Below are 14,175 nucleotides of genomic sequence, written 5' to 3'. Positions count from 1 at the left end.
TCCAGGGATTTCTTCTAACACATCCACATACAGCCGCCTCTGACTCTTGACTATGCCCCTCCCCTCTCTTCATGCAATGAGTCAAAAACTTACCCAACTGGGAGTATGAGTTGTCTGTAGAGCTAGGGTGCTAGGAAGGTGTACAGAGGGCGGGAGAATGGAGCTGGAAAGCGGAGGCCACAAGTGCACTCTGACACCATTAGCTATGTGACCTCTGTGTCCTGGTTCTAACTTGATCCCTCATGAGAAATGATGGGGTCACGTTATGATAATATTTTCCAAACTGGGTGCCTTGGGGTTGCCATGTAGGCCAGAGAAGAAACTGCTGGTGAAGAGGGGGAATTTAAAACAAAAAACAAAAAAACCCAAAACCAAAATAACCCACTTTTGTCGACTTTTTAGAGCTAGGGTATTCTCTGTAGCTTAGGCTGTACTCAAATTCATGATCTCCTGCCTCTACCTCCCAAGTGCTGGGATTACAGGCACAGAGCACCAAGCTGGCTAAAAGTTTCCATTCTAATGTTAACTAGCATAGTTCTAAACAAAATTTTACCTTGGGGGGAAAAAAAATGAGTATGTTGGGAAATCATTGGACTAAAGATGTCCCAGGCCTTCCCAGATCTGAACTGCAGCAGACTGCAGTGTTTGGATGAGAATGGCCCCCACAGGCTCATCTGTTTGAATGCTTAGTCACCAGGGAGTGAAATAAGATTGGAAGAGTTAAGTGATGTGGCTTGGAGGAAGTGAGTCACTGGGGGTAGACTTTGCCAGGCATGGGTTTTCTCACAGCCTGTGGGTCAGGATGTAACTCCCAGCTATTGCTGCAGCATCTGCCTGCCCAAAGCCATGCTTCCTGCCATGATGACAATGGACCGAACCTCTGAAACTGTAAGCCAGCTCAATTTGCTTTCTTTCCTAAGAGTTACCTTAGTCATAGTGTTTTGTCTTTTTCCATGGCAATATAACACTGACTACAACACTCCCCAAATAAAGAAAAACCAAACATAACCCACACAATGTTTGTGGTCAAAGACCTAATTACCACTTCTGTATTTTCAAATTGTGCTATTATTGTTGCCTTGCATGTATCTCACTGTGCATGCATGGTGTGCGTGTGACCTCAGGGGATAGCTCTAGAGACAGCGCTCTCCTCCCTTTGTGTGGGCTCCAGGAACCAAGCCAGGGTAATGGCCTTATGTGGCAGTCACCTCTACCTGAACATCTTGTCAGCCTTCAGAACTTAACTGGCTGCCAGGAGGTAGTGGCGAGGTAGTGGCGCACACTGTTAATCTCAGCACTCGGGAGGGAGAGGCAAGCGGATCTCTGTGAGTTCAAGGCCAGCCTGGTCTACAAAGCTACATAGAGAAACCCTGTTTCAAAAACAAACAAACAAAATCTAACTTTAGAAACTACCTGAAAGAGGAGCTAGCTGGATGACTCAGCGGGTAGTCAGTGTTAGTCCTCTGTTTTTTTCTGAGGACTAGAGTTCATTTCCCAGCACCCACATTGGGTAGCTAAGAACTGCCTGCAACTCCAGCTCCAGGGGATTCAGGGTCCTCTCACCTCCTTGGGCACTTACATTCATATCACTTACATGCTATACAGACACACACACACACACACACACACACAGAAAAATAATAAAACATCATAATAGAAAATTACCTGGAAGAACACAAAACCATGAAGTTCCACTGTCAAACCAGATGTCCAAAATATCCTGCCCTGGCACGTATTCCAAAGCATCAGGACCACCAGCCTACAGAGACAGCAGAAGACACTTGACCTACAGAGGCCACACCGTCACAGGAAATGCTCCATGGAGCCGAGTGATCCCTGGAACCCATGCAAAGGCCGAAGGAGAGAGCTCTTCAGAGTTGTCCTCTGAGGTCACACGCACACCATTTTAAGAAAGTGAAATGCAACCATTAAATTCACATTTTTAAAATAAATGTTAAAATGCACTTCGCAGTTGAACGAATCCCCCGTCGCAGCAGGGAAAGTGAATGGCCACATGACGACGTTGCTACGAGTGTAACAACAATCTCTCTTCTCCCAGTTAACTCCCAGTATGGGACAGAAGACAGATACCACCGGTGTGCTGTGTCAGAGCTCACACAGCCCTGCTGCTCCAACAGCAGGGACTTCTCTCGTGGTACCATCTGCTTCCTCACCCAAAGACAGGCAGGACGACGAGGGCCCCGTGAGGTTACAAATGCACAAGTTCATTCCACTGCTGTGCTGCAAACGATGCTTCAACTGCAAGTAAAACTGTTCACTTCTTAACTGCATCTGCCTCTGCCTCTAGCTCTGGAAAGCAGACTCACCTATTTTCCAACACAGTCACTTAAAATCCCTTTTACCTCCAAGAGTCACTCACATTTTCACCACGGGCAATTTACCTGAGCTACGACATCCTCCGGGAGAAGCCGCTCAGGGGGGAGGGTCCACCAAACATCGCTGCCATGCTCCTCCACCAGTTTAGTGATATGCTCAATGGTTTGGCTGTTGGGGAAAGAGGTGGGATCAGCAACGGATTAGCATGATGAGTGGCAACCACTTGTCACTTACTGGTCTCTGATTCAGTAGAATCTTCAATCGCTTGCTCGGTACAAATAAAGTCATCTTGATCATCCGCATCCCTATACAGGAAGACCAGTGTCTCCTTGCCTCCCTATTTCAGTCCGTCTAGTTCCTACCCAAGACCCTCTGCCCTCACTTTCTGACACCAAGTCAGCTTCCACTGGGCTTAGTCTAGTCTTACTGCACTGGTTACAAGATGCCGGGTTCTCCCTCGCTCACAGAGAAGCACTCCTACAACTGCTGGCACACAAAACCCCACTCAGACACTGTCAAGGCCCCCTCTGCCCATGACTTAGTCCATGATCCGGCATACGAGGAAGCCCACAGGGAGGCTCACAGTCTGACTCCCTTGCTCATATGGACAAGATGTGAGAAACAATGCAACCGATTTGCCCAAACACAACTGAGCAGGTTCAGTGCCTTAAGATCCCAGGTGCGGGCTGGAGAGATGGCTCAGAGGTTAAGAGCACTGGCTGCTCTTCCAGAGGTCCTGAGTTCAATTCTCAGCAACCACATGGTGGCTCACAACCATCTGTAATGAGATCTGGTGCCCTCTCTGGCCTACAGGAGGTATACATGTAGGCAGAACACTGTACACATAATAAATAAATCAATCAATCAAAAAAAAAAAAAAATCCCAGGCGCTAGAGATGCTACAACGGGTGACAAAACAGAGGACAGAGGATTTCCCCTAGCGGAACAGATACTTTATTGCTGTGTAATGCTAGGGATCAGGCTCAGGGCCCCACATGCTCCAGCACTGAGATACAACCCAGCCTTGTTTGAGACTGCCCAGCGTTATAGCTGAGGTGGCCTGGGGCTCACCATCCTCCTGTCCTGACCCCAGTGCTGGCCTTCACTGTGACACGTCCTTCCCGATGACACCAGGGTCTCTTGGAGCTGCTTTGTTTATACATAACAGGCGGCAGCAGCATAGACCCCCAGCTTTAGGTACAGTGAGGGGTGACATAATTACTATCTCACCAAGTGACACTGGGAGAGGCACTGGGCTCTCCTCTCTGACTTCAATATTCTCATTTGTAAACTACAAATAACGGCACATCCTGAGTGAAACACCCACAGCAACGTTTGTCATTTTAACATACATTTAACAAGCATGTAAGAATTCAGGCTGATGCTGGGGCAAATTTGAATAGTTAATTTCATGCTAATTATTAAACCATGTGCCTATATTAGGGTTTAAGATTGATTCTTGTAATTCAATCTTGTTTGTAATTCAAATATATAAAAAAGAAAAAACTGGGCTGAAGAGATGGCTCGGCGGTTAAGAGCACTGGCTGTTCTTCCAGAGGTCCTGAGTTCAATTCCCAGCAACCACATGGTGGGTCACAACCATCCGTAATGAGATCTGGTGCCCTCTTCAGACATGTAAGCATACATGCAGGCAGAATACTATATACATAATAAATAAATAAATCAAAAAAAAAAAAACAAAAAAAAAAAAAAAAGAAAATTAACCAACTCATTCAAAACAAAAAAAGATTGATTCTTATTTATGTATTCATGAGTTCATTTGTGCAGATACTCTCAGAAGCTAGCAGGCACTGATACCACATGAGCTGGAGTTACGGGCTGTGGAAATCCACCTGGCGTGGGCACTGAGATCACACCCTGATCCTGTGGAGGAGTGGCAAGCGCTCCTAACCACCATCTACCACTTCGGCTCCTATGTCTTTATATAAAGATTGAAATAGACACACAGCACTGTAATTTCAAACACCACCACCCCCAACCACACTCCATTGATGCAACTGACTGTGGTCCATCACAGTTACTGGGAATGGACAGAGTGTGGACGGGAAGCACTGCGTTCCAAATCTGCATCAGCATGTTATTAGCTGTGCACAGCACAATGCCCAGATTCTCCATCTGCTAAGTCACAGGTTAATGCGCTGTTTGCCCAAACTGTGAAGGAAGCAAAATCAAGTAGGTAATATAAACTAACATGCTCTTTAACCTGAGATTTCAGACAACTCACAGGAGATTAAGGTGGGAACTGAAGAGATGGCTCAGGGGTTAAAAGTGTTTACTGCTCTCGCAGAGGACCCAAGCTCAGTTTCGAACCACAAGGCATTTCATGATCACTGTACTTCCAGTTTTAGGGGATTCAATGCCCTCTTCTGGCCTCTGTGGGCACTGGGCACACAGGTGGTACACATATATACATGTAGGCAAAACACCCACACACATAAAACACATCTTAAAAGGGGAGAGAGAAGCCAAGCATAGTGGCACCCATAGTGGCTGTAATTCCAGAACTGAGGAAGCAGAGGGAGACAGACCTCTGTGAGTTCAAGGCCAGCCAGGTCTACAAAGTGAGACTATTGCAAAAAAACAAAAGAAAATAAAGGTGATTTTTATGAAAGACTGAAAGCATAATGCTACCAAAATGTCTAAGAATTTACATCTAACATGAATATAAAAACCTAAAATTGGCACAAATACAGATTGCCAGGACAGGCGTTCACTTTGGATGGACTTTAACAGTGAAGATAAGCTTTCCCTATGACACCATAAAACTTGATGCAATAAATAACTAGTTATAAGACAATAATACTTAGTTATATATTAGTCTTTTATATAGTTTGCACAGAACACTTTATCAGTTAAGAAAGTATGAACACATGATAGTAGAAAAATCTCAATAAACTGAATGCTCCAAAGAACACAGAATACTAGCAAAGTACATTCAAATATATGCATAATTGCAGTGGGTATGCTGTTCATCCCAATTATGCATTTTTCCCTTAAAAAAGGAAGAGTCAGGAGATGAGGGTCATTTGTGCTTTTCATGTTCCCATTAGACTGCCAATTAGGAAAGCAATGAAAACTGTTAAATATGTTTGCAATAAACATAAAAGCAATAGAGAAGTGAAAGGAAACTGTTCACAGTTCATACTAACTTAACAAGTCAGGCAGGACCAGTACCATCAAATGAACGCCATGGGTTCTGTCTTTCCTAGCACGCTCAAGTCCTGTAAATAGAGCTCTTGAGAGTTGACTGCTCTGTGTCTTCATCTCATAAATCCTGAGTCTAAATAAGTGACTGAACAGTTGGAACCAGGCCTTGAAAGTATGCTGTCTTATCAGGCACGGGCTGTTACCACTTCTTTGTCCCACCTCTGTCACACAAGCCCCTGGCTGAACTCACACCCTGTTCTCTGGAGCTGCTAAGCAATGGCAAAGGGCTCGGACTGCCCAGACAGAGGAGGCTGTGAATGCAGGTTGAAGGCAGCTTGGAAGGAGGGAGTCTCGGGAGATTAGTGTATTGACAGAGCAAGCAGAGTCCAAAGACCATGCTCTATCTGCCTTGTTGGCTAATAACAAGAGTAAAACGTGGTGTTTTCCTGAGCTTCAGTTTCTGTGAAAAGCTGTAAAAGATTCTGATCTTTATTTTAAAAAAAATCTTACTAAAGAAAAGTTGCCTTACACGATGCATTTCACATCTACCTCATAACAAATTCAACTTCAATTAACAGTTTTTCTTTTCTTTAGATATCAGATAATTCAACAATACTTTAAAATTGTAGTTTAAGTGTTTATTTAGATATACTAAGTACTTTGCTGAGTCTATAAACAAAGAAGGATGTTAAACCTGCTATCTGTATCTTATTAAGTCAACCATAAACCCTTCAGTTCAAGCCCCTTACACACCTAAATAAAGTTCCTTTAACTGTAACCTTTCCTTATAAAAATGGTGCTAATTCACTTGCACATGTGACCGTGTTTTAACACAAGAAGAAACACAATCTTGCTTTATTTAGTTTTGTCCAGGGCACCCCATCTCTTTGCTTTTCTGCAGTGCTACCATATAGATCAGGCTGGTCTCACAATCCTCCTGCCTCAGCCACCTAAATGCCAAGCACTTGTGCATTTTATACACAGTTCATTTGAAGACCATGAAACCCATATTTTAGACTTACAAGGTCTGATGTCCAGTGAGAAACAGTGCTTGCTTAGTTTTATTTTCCATTTTCTTTAGTAATATTTTTACAAATGGCACAACTACAAATGTAATCTTGATCAATGAAAACGGCGTGCAGTATTGTTTTAAAAATCTAACTTCAAGCATGGCCCAGTGGGCTGCACCTGTCACCTCGGCTGCACCTGTCACCTCAACACCTTAAGAGGTTGCTACAGGAGAAATCGAGCTCAAGGTCAAAATGAGCTCCAAGGACTGACCAGATAGCAAGCAAACAAAACAGCCAAGGTAAGTATGGAGATCAGTGAGGACACTGGCTTACCATGAGCATGGCCTAGGACCACAAGTACACACATGCATGCATACATACACACACCTATACATACAGACAGACAGACACACTTCCTGCCAAAAACTTGCCAAATTAAATAGCAAGTAAACAGCCCAGTTTTGCTCTTTATCCTAGGTTCTTAGGAAGCTGAAACAAAACTGTTTGCAATGCACCCAAAGGTGCTGTGCTGGTTGAAAAGGCAGGCTCTCCCAGAGGGGGTGTGCTCCCAGAGAGGGTGTGCTCCTGGCTTCACAACCTGTCATGAAGAACACTCACTACACCTTGCTAAGCCTCCTGTTCTAAATTCAGGACTGTCCTGAGATTCTGGACAAACAAATGACTTATATTTTTAAAACAAAAGAAAGTAAACCCTAGAGTTAAAGAATAAAAGAAACCAAACAAGTATATATTAATACAACATAACTATGTTTTCTAAGAGGCCATGTTGTATATACCAAACATATATAATTTTGTCAGTTAAAACAGTTAATTGATTGAGCTGTAAAACAAATTTAACTTTTAAAAGTAGGTTAACAAAAAGCGTTCCCATCTGAACATATCCAAGTTCAAGTGCACAGCACCGCTGCCACAAACAGACATTTTCTCATGCCATCTGCACCTCACATGGACCAGCAACTCAACACCCAGGAGGCAAACTGGAGAGGTCACTGGGCTTATGCACAGTTGAGCTACAGAGTCCATGTCTCAGGAAACCAGGGCAGGAAAGCAGCTCAATGGTAGAGAATTCACCTCCTACCAAAAAACAACAAAACCCACCTAGACACAGCCACATGCTGGAAAGGTCTGGTCACTAGATTTGCATTAAGTGGGGACCTACGAAACCATGAAGAGCAAGGCTACCACCCTAAAAGTCTTTGTGATCACTCTTCTATAAGTGATCCAAACTTCATCTGTGTGAATATGTGTGACGCTGGGATTTGAACTTATGGCCTCATGAGTGCTAGGCTTTACCACTGGGCTATATCCCTAGCCTTGTCTTCTTTTGTAGGTCATTGCATTCCTTGACAAACAGCTAAGCTGGACATCTTATATACATATCTTTGTACAGAATTAGTCTTATTTCTTTATGATAAATACTTAGAAGTGGATTTTTTTTATAATGAATAATGAGAGCATGAGATCATGATGATTTATAATGAGATCACGCTTTCAAATGTCTTAAAAGAATTTGTTAAGAATTCCCCGGTGATATTATTATGTGCTTTGGGGTGGGATCTAAACTTTTTCCTTGCAAATTCAAGAATTCTCCTTATTTTATTAATAGTGTCCTATCCTTGAACACACAGTTGACTTATGACCTAAAAATCAGTATAAATTACTGTTGATAAAAGTGGGTGAAACCACTTATCGCTATGTAATCTGTTTCCATTTTAATGCTGTATTTCACAGAGCAATAAGTCAAACATAATAAAACTTTATACTTGACTCAAAGACCTTTGCTGACACATTACATGTTCCTGCTTCAGTTTCCATCAGGGAAAACCCCGGAAGTGCAAGCAGCTCCCAGAGCAGCCAATCGCTGAGCTGTGCTCTCAGTGGCAGGGGCCGTATTTAGCTGGGAAGCAGGCAGCACTGAGGGCTTCCAGGTAAAGGAGCCACTGCTGCCATCTCACTCTGCCTGTCTTCTCTTCAGAGGCAAAAGGACAAGACAAGATCCCTGCTGGAAGTCCATGGAGAAGCGAGGTAAGAGGTTAAGTGTTCCTGTCTGTTTACTACATGTGACTAAGGACACAACCCAGCGTCAGAGACAAGAGCTGGTTTTCTATTCCGTCCTATACCCATCTGGAAAGGCAGCGGGAAGTGAGTTAGAATGCTTTCTTTACTTCATGAATATAAGGTCTACAGGTTTCCACTCATTGGCTCCAAGTTGCCTAAGTCAACAGTGTTAGGTGACAACACACACCTGAAATAAGAGAAACTCCATCATTATCTTCTTGTCTTCTCTAGGTGGCCAATGTTTCTAAATTTTATCCTTTATCCATTTTAGGCTTAAAAAAATTTGTTTTTCCTAACCAGGAATTGATTTCACCTAAATTATACAGGGATTTTATTACAGATTCAGAAAATGCCCAATGATATTAATGCCAAAAGTAGAACTAGTCTTGAGAAAAAGAAGCAAGCATAGACTATAAATGAATTAACACATCACAAGTCAAGTCCAGAGCTTGAAGTCTGCCAGTCTTTAAGTTTATTTATAACATGATAAACCAAGGTTTTCCTTTGCAAAACAAATATGTTTAGAGGTAACGCGAAGACTTTTGTCAAAAAAGCAGGAGAGTCAGGCATGGTAACGCTCACCCTGGGTCCCAGCTCTCAGGAAGCTAAGGCAGGACTGCAAGGCACAGGCTACATCTTGTCCCCAAACTGCCACCACTCCCACCCATCACCTACACATCCATCAGGAGGAGGCAGAGGGCTGGGGGTGGAGCTCCATATTTCGGAGTGCTTGCCTGGCACGCACTGAGCTCCAGGTTTAGTACTCAGAACCACACACACTAACTACATGTTTCAGAACAAAACGAGTGTCATGGGGTCATCACATGTAACAGCAACTCCATGTGGACTGTGGGCTGACTTCCAGTGGAGGTGCTGTTACTCTTGATGGCCACCAACCTGCTACAGTGTCGGAAAGGAAAGACAGAAATTTCTGGGTTCTTGACCTCATTTAATTAAAAAAGAAAACCGATAACCTTCATTCTATTTTCCAACAAACAATTAAGAATATAAATGTCTTAAAACTCAAGTGCTACGTCACCAGGATCCAACCATGGAAGACACTGAAAGTTCTCATCGTGAACTGTTGTACAGGAAAATGACCTATGAATTGACAGACAGTATGGCTGTGTATGTCTGTCATTCTGTAGGCCAATATTCTGTATGTCTCTGCTACATAAAAACCAGCAACTGGCCGGGCGATGGTGGTGTACACCTTTAATCCCAGCACTGGGGAGGCAGAGGCAGGCGGATCTCTGTGAGTTGGAGGCCAGCCTGGTCTCCAGAGGGAGTGCCAGGATAGGCTCCAAAGCTACACAGAGAAACCCTGTCTTGAAAAACCAAACAAACAAACAAACAGCAATTGACTGACACCATCCAAGCAGTTCTGCTGTAGATCATGTTGACAAAATAAAATGGAGACGATGCCAGGGTGGACGTGTCTCTGTGTCTGACAAAGCTCACATCTATTTCACTTAACTTGCTGACTGCTCAATCTAGCTAAATTTTTATTTTTAAAATAATAGTTCCACCAGTTTGCCGAAGTCTGGGGTGCAGCTCAGTGGTAGGGTGTATATAACTAAAGTCTGGGGTGCAGCTCAGTGGTAGGGTGTATTTTTAACGTCTGAGAGGGCCTAGGTTCAATCGGTCCCCTTCACACAAACAAAAAAACAAACTTGTTCTACCTTTTAAATTTAATGGATATGTTCTACATATCCATCCCACCTCAGTCACTTCAAGGCAATGCCCTAGAAATCTTGCATTCTAATAACTGAGGAATAAGAAACAACAGTGGCTTTTAAGTTTAATTTATCTCAACTATAATCACTTTCCTTCTCAACAGTGTACTAAGACAGTAGTGGAATATAACTGACAAGACTGTAAGGTCTATAAGAACCACACAGCAGCAATACTCGGCAGAGTCAAGGTAACTCAAACCTTTACCAATAATCAACGTCTTACAATCCAGCCTGAAATACTTGTCTTATCCACTTGGGAGTTTAAAATCCTTAATATGTTATTTAAGATTCCTTCCAGTCTGTCCTAGCCAGTCCTTAGTGAGTGCCTGCCCTTCTTTCCTGCCCTCTCACAACCCCTGGAGCCAATGTCCTGTGTACTGCCCACCGAGACGGCTGCAGAACACTCTTCCCCACGTTCAGCTGAAATGCTGAACATTCTGTGAATGAAGCCAGTGAGCAAGGCAGATGCTCTTGTTCTCTTTGAACCAAGTTCCTCAGGATATGACAGCAAAGTCAAAAAGAGCATGCACACAAAAGACACCAATAGCTTCCCCGTCATAAAACATAAACAGTAAACTGCCAGGGCTTAGAGTGTAGCTCAGCCGTAGCACGTGCAGGGCCTTGATACAATTCCCAGCACAAAAGTATTGGAAACAGCAACAAGCCTATTCTTTACATGACCACAGATAACTTTTTAAAAAGCAACTTAAGCCAAACTCCTGGAACCCAGTTGCAGAGAGGGAGGAGTGATGAGCAAAGGGGTCAAGACCAAGCTGGGGAAACCCACAGAAGCCGCTGACCTGAACAAGCAGGAGCTCACTGACCCCAGTCTGACAGCTGGGGAACCAGCAAAAGACCGACCCAGGCCCCCCGAATGTGGGTGTCAGTTAGGAGGCCTGGACAGTCTATGGGGCCTCTGGCAGCAGATCAGTATTTATCCCTAGTGCATAAATGGGCTTTAGGAGCCCATTCCCTATGGAAGGATACTCTATCAGCCTAGATACACAGGGGAAGGCCTAGGTCCTGCCCCAAATGATGTGACAGACTTTGATGATCCCCATGGGAGGCCTCACCCTCCCTAAGTAGTGGGTGGGGGTGGGGGGTAGAATGAGGGATTGGTGGAGGGCATGGGAAGATGGGGGAAGAAGGAACTGGGATTGGTTTGTAAAATAAAATTGTTTAATTTAAATAAAGATTAATTTTTAAAAAAAGCAACTTAAATCAACATAGTTTAAAATGTCTAAATAGTAAGGCACTGTTAAGGACATACAATCATAGTAACCACAAAAGCAGACCATCTACAATGCCAAGGAATCCAAGCAAGGGCTGCCCAGGCTGTGCCTACGTCTCTCAAACTCCCCATCACTGTTGCCTCTCTTCCTCAAGCTCCCCAATAGATCCTCAACTAAACAAACACAGCCAATGTCACCAATGCTGTAGCATAATTTAGTAACGTCTCATTAACCAATTAGGCCAAAGCATTCTAAGAAAATGAAAACCTAGAATAAATTCCTAATAGAAATGATTCACATCTCCCTTTCCACCTCTGTTAAAACAGCAACAAGAAGCTGGGGTGTGGAGACACAGACTTAATCCCAGAACACCCCCCCCCCTCTCTCTCTCTCTCACACACACACACACACACACACACACACACACACGGGGGTGGCGGCGGCATGGAGGAGAGAACAAACAACAAAACAGCAACAATCTAGACTTGCTGACAGCTAGAACAGCATAGAAATGACCTCATCAGTTCATTAAAACAGAGAGCATACCACCTGGTAACTTACGTAGACTTTCTGCTCTTGGCCTTAATTTATAATCCTGTCCCAATCCCCAGTCATCCTGACTACTGGATCACTCAGCTCAGCAACAATGGGACCGTTGCAGGGGAGCTGGGACATGCCTACATCCCAGCACTAGGAAGGGAGGCAGGACAGCTACTATAAGCTGGAGACTGCAGCAGAGCAGCCAGAGCTACATGGTGAGACGGAAGGAGGTGGAGAGAGATGAAAACAGTGGCACACATCTGTAACCCAGCTATTTAGAAGGGGGAAGCACAATTACTTGGACCCAGGCCTTTGAGGTCAGCCTGGACTCATACTCAAAGACCATCTCAAAACCAGAGTAAATGAGCACTAACAGGGAATTATTAATGGTACACAAAAAACGCAAACAATAAACAGAAAAGAATTACCTGTTGATCAAATATTCATCTTTTGTCTTATGATGAAACACGGGGATTGGAACACCCCAAGCTCTCTGCCTTGATATACACCAGTATGGCCGCCTGTCCAGCAAGTCAACCATGCCATTCAGCGCCGCTCCGGGAATAAACTTCACTGTTTTCAACAACTCCTGCAATTCATTCATCGTCAGGTCAAGTGAGAGAAGCAGAACCAATTCTTAAAAACTGTCCTGACTTTTCCTAACACAGCTCTTCGTTCCAAATGTGTGCAGCCACTCACATCCCTCCCATTCCCACCACAGGCAAAATTACAGAAAAGCAAAGGCTTCAAAGTGTGCCAGCAGACACTGATCTCACCACTGTCAAGAACAGACAGCTGGACATATGGACTAACATATGGCTAGAATCCCAGCACTTAGGAGGCTAAGACAGGAGTCCTGCCACAATTTTGAGGCTAGCCTGGCCTACATAGTGAATGCCTGGCAGCAGAAGGTATGTAATGAGGTCTCAAAAAAAAAAAAAATTCATGCAAATAAGCAAACAACAACCCAAAAAACCAGACTTATCACTATGGAAATGAAAAATAAAACAAAATAAACACAACATGTCACATGCCTATTTATACAAGTGTAAAAAGAATGAACTCCTGCACACAGTTCTGAGAAGGACCTTAATTATCAAGCCAATTAATTAATTAATTAATTAATTATTAAGCCAATGAACGAACTGGCTGGCTACATCAGTGCTTCAGCTGCAAGCTGCCAAGCAAATTATCTGTGTATTCAGCCTGGTTACTGAATATACACTTGAACTTTTCATTCAATAGAATCAGCTGTTTTCGGAATATGCATCAATGTGGGTAAAAACATATATATGGCCAGGTGTATTAAATAAAGAGCTTAAAAACCTGCAACATTGGGGCTGGAGAGATGGCTCAGAGGTTGAGAGCACTGACTACTCTTCCAGAGGTCATGATTTCAATTCCCAGCAACCACATGGTGGCTCACAACCATCCGTTATGAGATCTGGTGCCCTCTTCTGGTGTGCAGATATACATGGAAGCAGAATGCTGTATACATAATAAATAAATAAAATCTTTAAAAAAAAAAAAAAAAAAAAAAAAACTGCAACATCAATTATAAAACTAGTTAATGCATAGCAACATTTTAAAAAGTGTGTGTGTGTGTGTGTGTGTGTGTGTGTGTGTGTGTGTGTGTGTACACACGTGCATGCAATGCCTGAAGAGGGCATGAGAACCCCTAGGGCAAGGGTTATAGGCAGTTTCGAGAAGCCTGGAGTGGGGGCTAGGAACCAAACCCACGTTCTCTGCAAGAGTAGCCAGTGCTCTAAATCACTGAGTCATCTCCCTAGCATCACAACAAATTTTTAAGTGGATCAAAATTTTGTTTTGCTTCCTTCTTTTTAGCAGCCTTAATTTCAAGGCTACAAAGGACACAAAAATTTCACTAAATGTGTGTCATGTGGGAGAGTGGCGGACATGGATGTGGGAGCTGACTTTCTGGCTTCAGCAGGGTAAAGAGTGACAGAGCTAAGGTGCTAGGAGGTTACACACTACTGGCCAAGTTCTGCCTCAGCCTAGGCTACTTTTAAGACACTGGACAAAAAGTGACCAGATGAGTCACTTAGCCTCTTT

The 14,175-nt window shown here is 43.5% G+C and overlaps 1 protein-coding gene and 2 non-coding genes across 3 annotated transcripts in view; 2 read left to right on the top strand and 1 right to left on the bottom strand.

The window, feature by feature from the left end:
* Window positions 1-14,175, bottom strand: part of Iars2 (isoleucyl-tRNA synthetase 2, mitochondrial) — a 43,717-nt gene that overhangs the window by 12,456 nt on the left and 17,086 nt on the right. The window contains exons 12-14 of the mRNA XM_027418746.2: window positions 12,531-12,691; window positions 2,403-2,505; window positions 1,666-1,759 (exon numbers count right to left, since the gene is read on the bottom strand). Coding sequence (XP_027274547.1) covers window positions 1,666-1,759; window positions 2,403-2,505; window positions 12,531-12,691 — 358 coding nt within the window. The remainder of the gene's footprint in view (window positions 1-1,665; window positions 1,760-2,402; window positions 2,506-12,530; window positions 12,692-14,175) is intronic.
* Window positions 9,411-9,490, top strand: Mir194 (microRNA mir-194). Its single transcript, NR_105157.1, has one exon. It is a non-coding gene; the product is annotated as a microRNA mir-194 (primary transcript).
* Mir215 (microRNA mir-215) lies at window positions 9,682-9,758 on the top strand. Its single transcript, NR_105177.1, has one exon. It is a non-coding gene; the product is annotated as a microRNA mir-215 (primary transcript).

Source organism: Cricetulus griseus, chromosome 5 (genome assembly GCF_003668045.3).
Source record: "Cricetulus griseus strain 17A/GY chromosome 5, alternate assembly CriGri-PICRH-1.0, whole genome shotgun sequence".
Lineage (NCBI taxonomy): Eukaryota > Metazoa > Chordata > Mammalia > Rodentia > Cricetidae > Cricetulus > Cricetulus griseus.
Note: the sequence above shows the minus strand (reverse complement) of the source record. Positions and strands in the feature narration are given on the sequence as shown.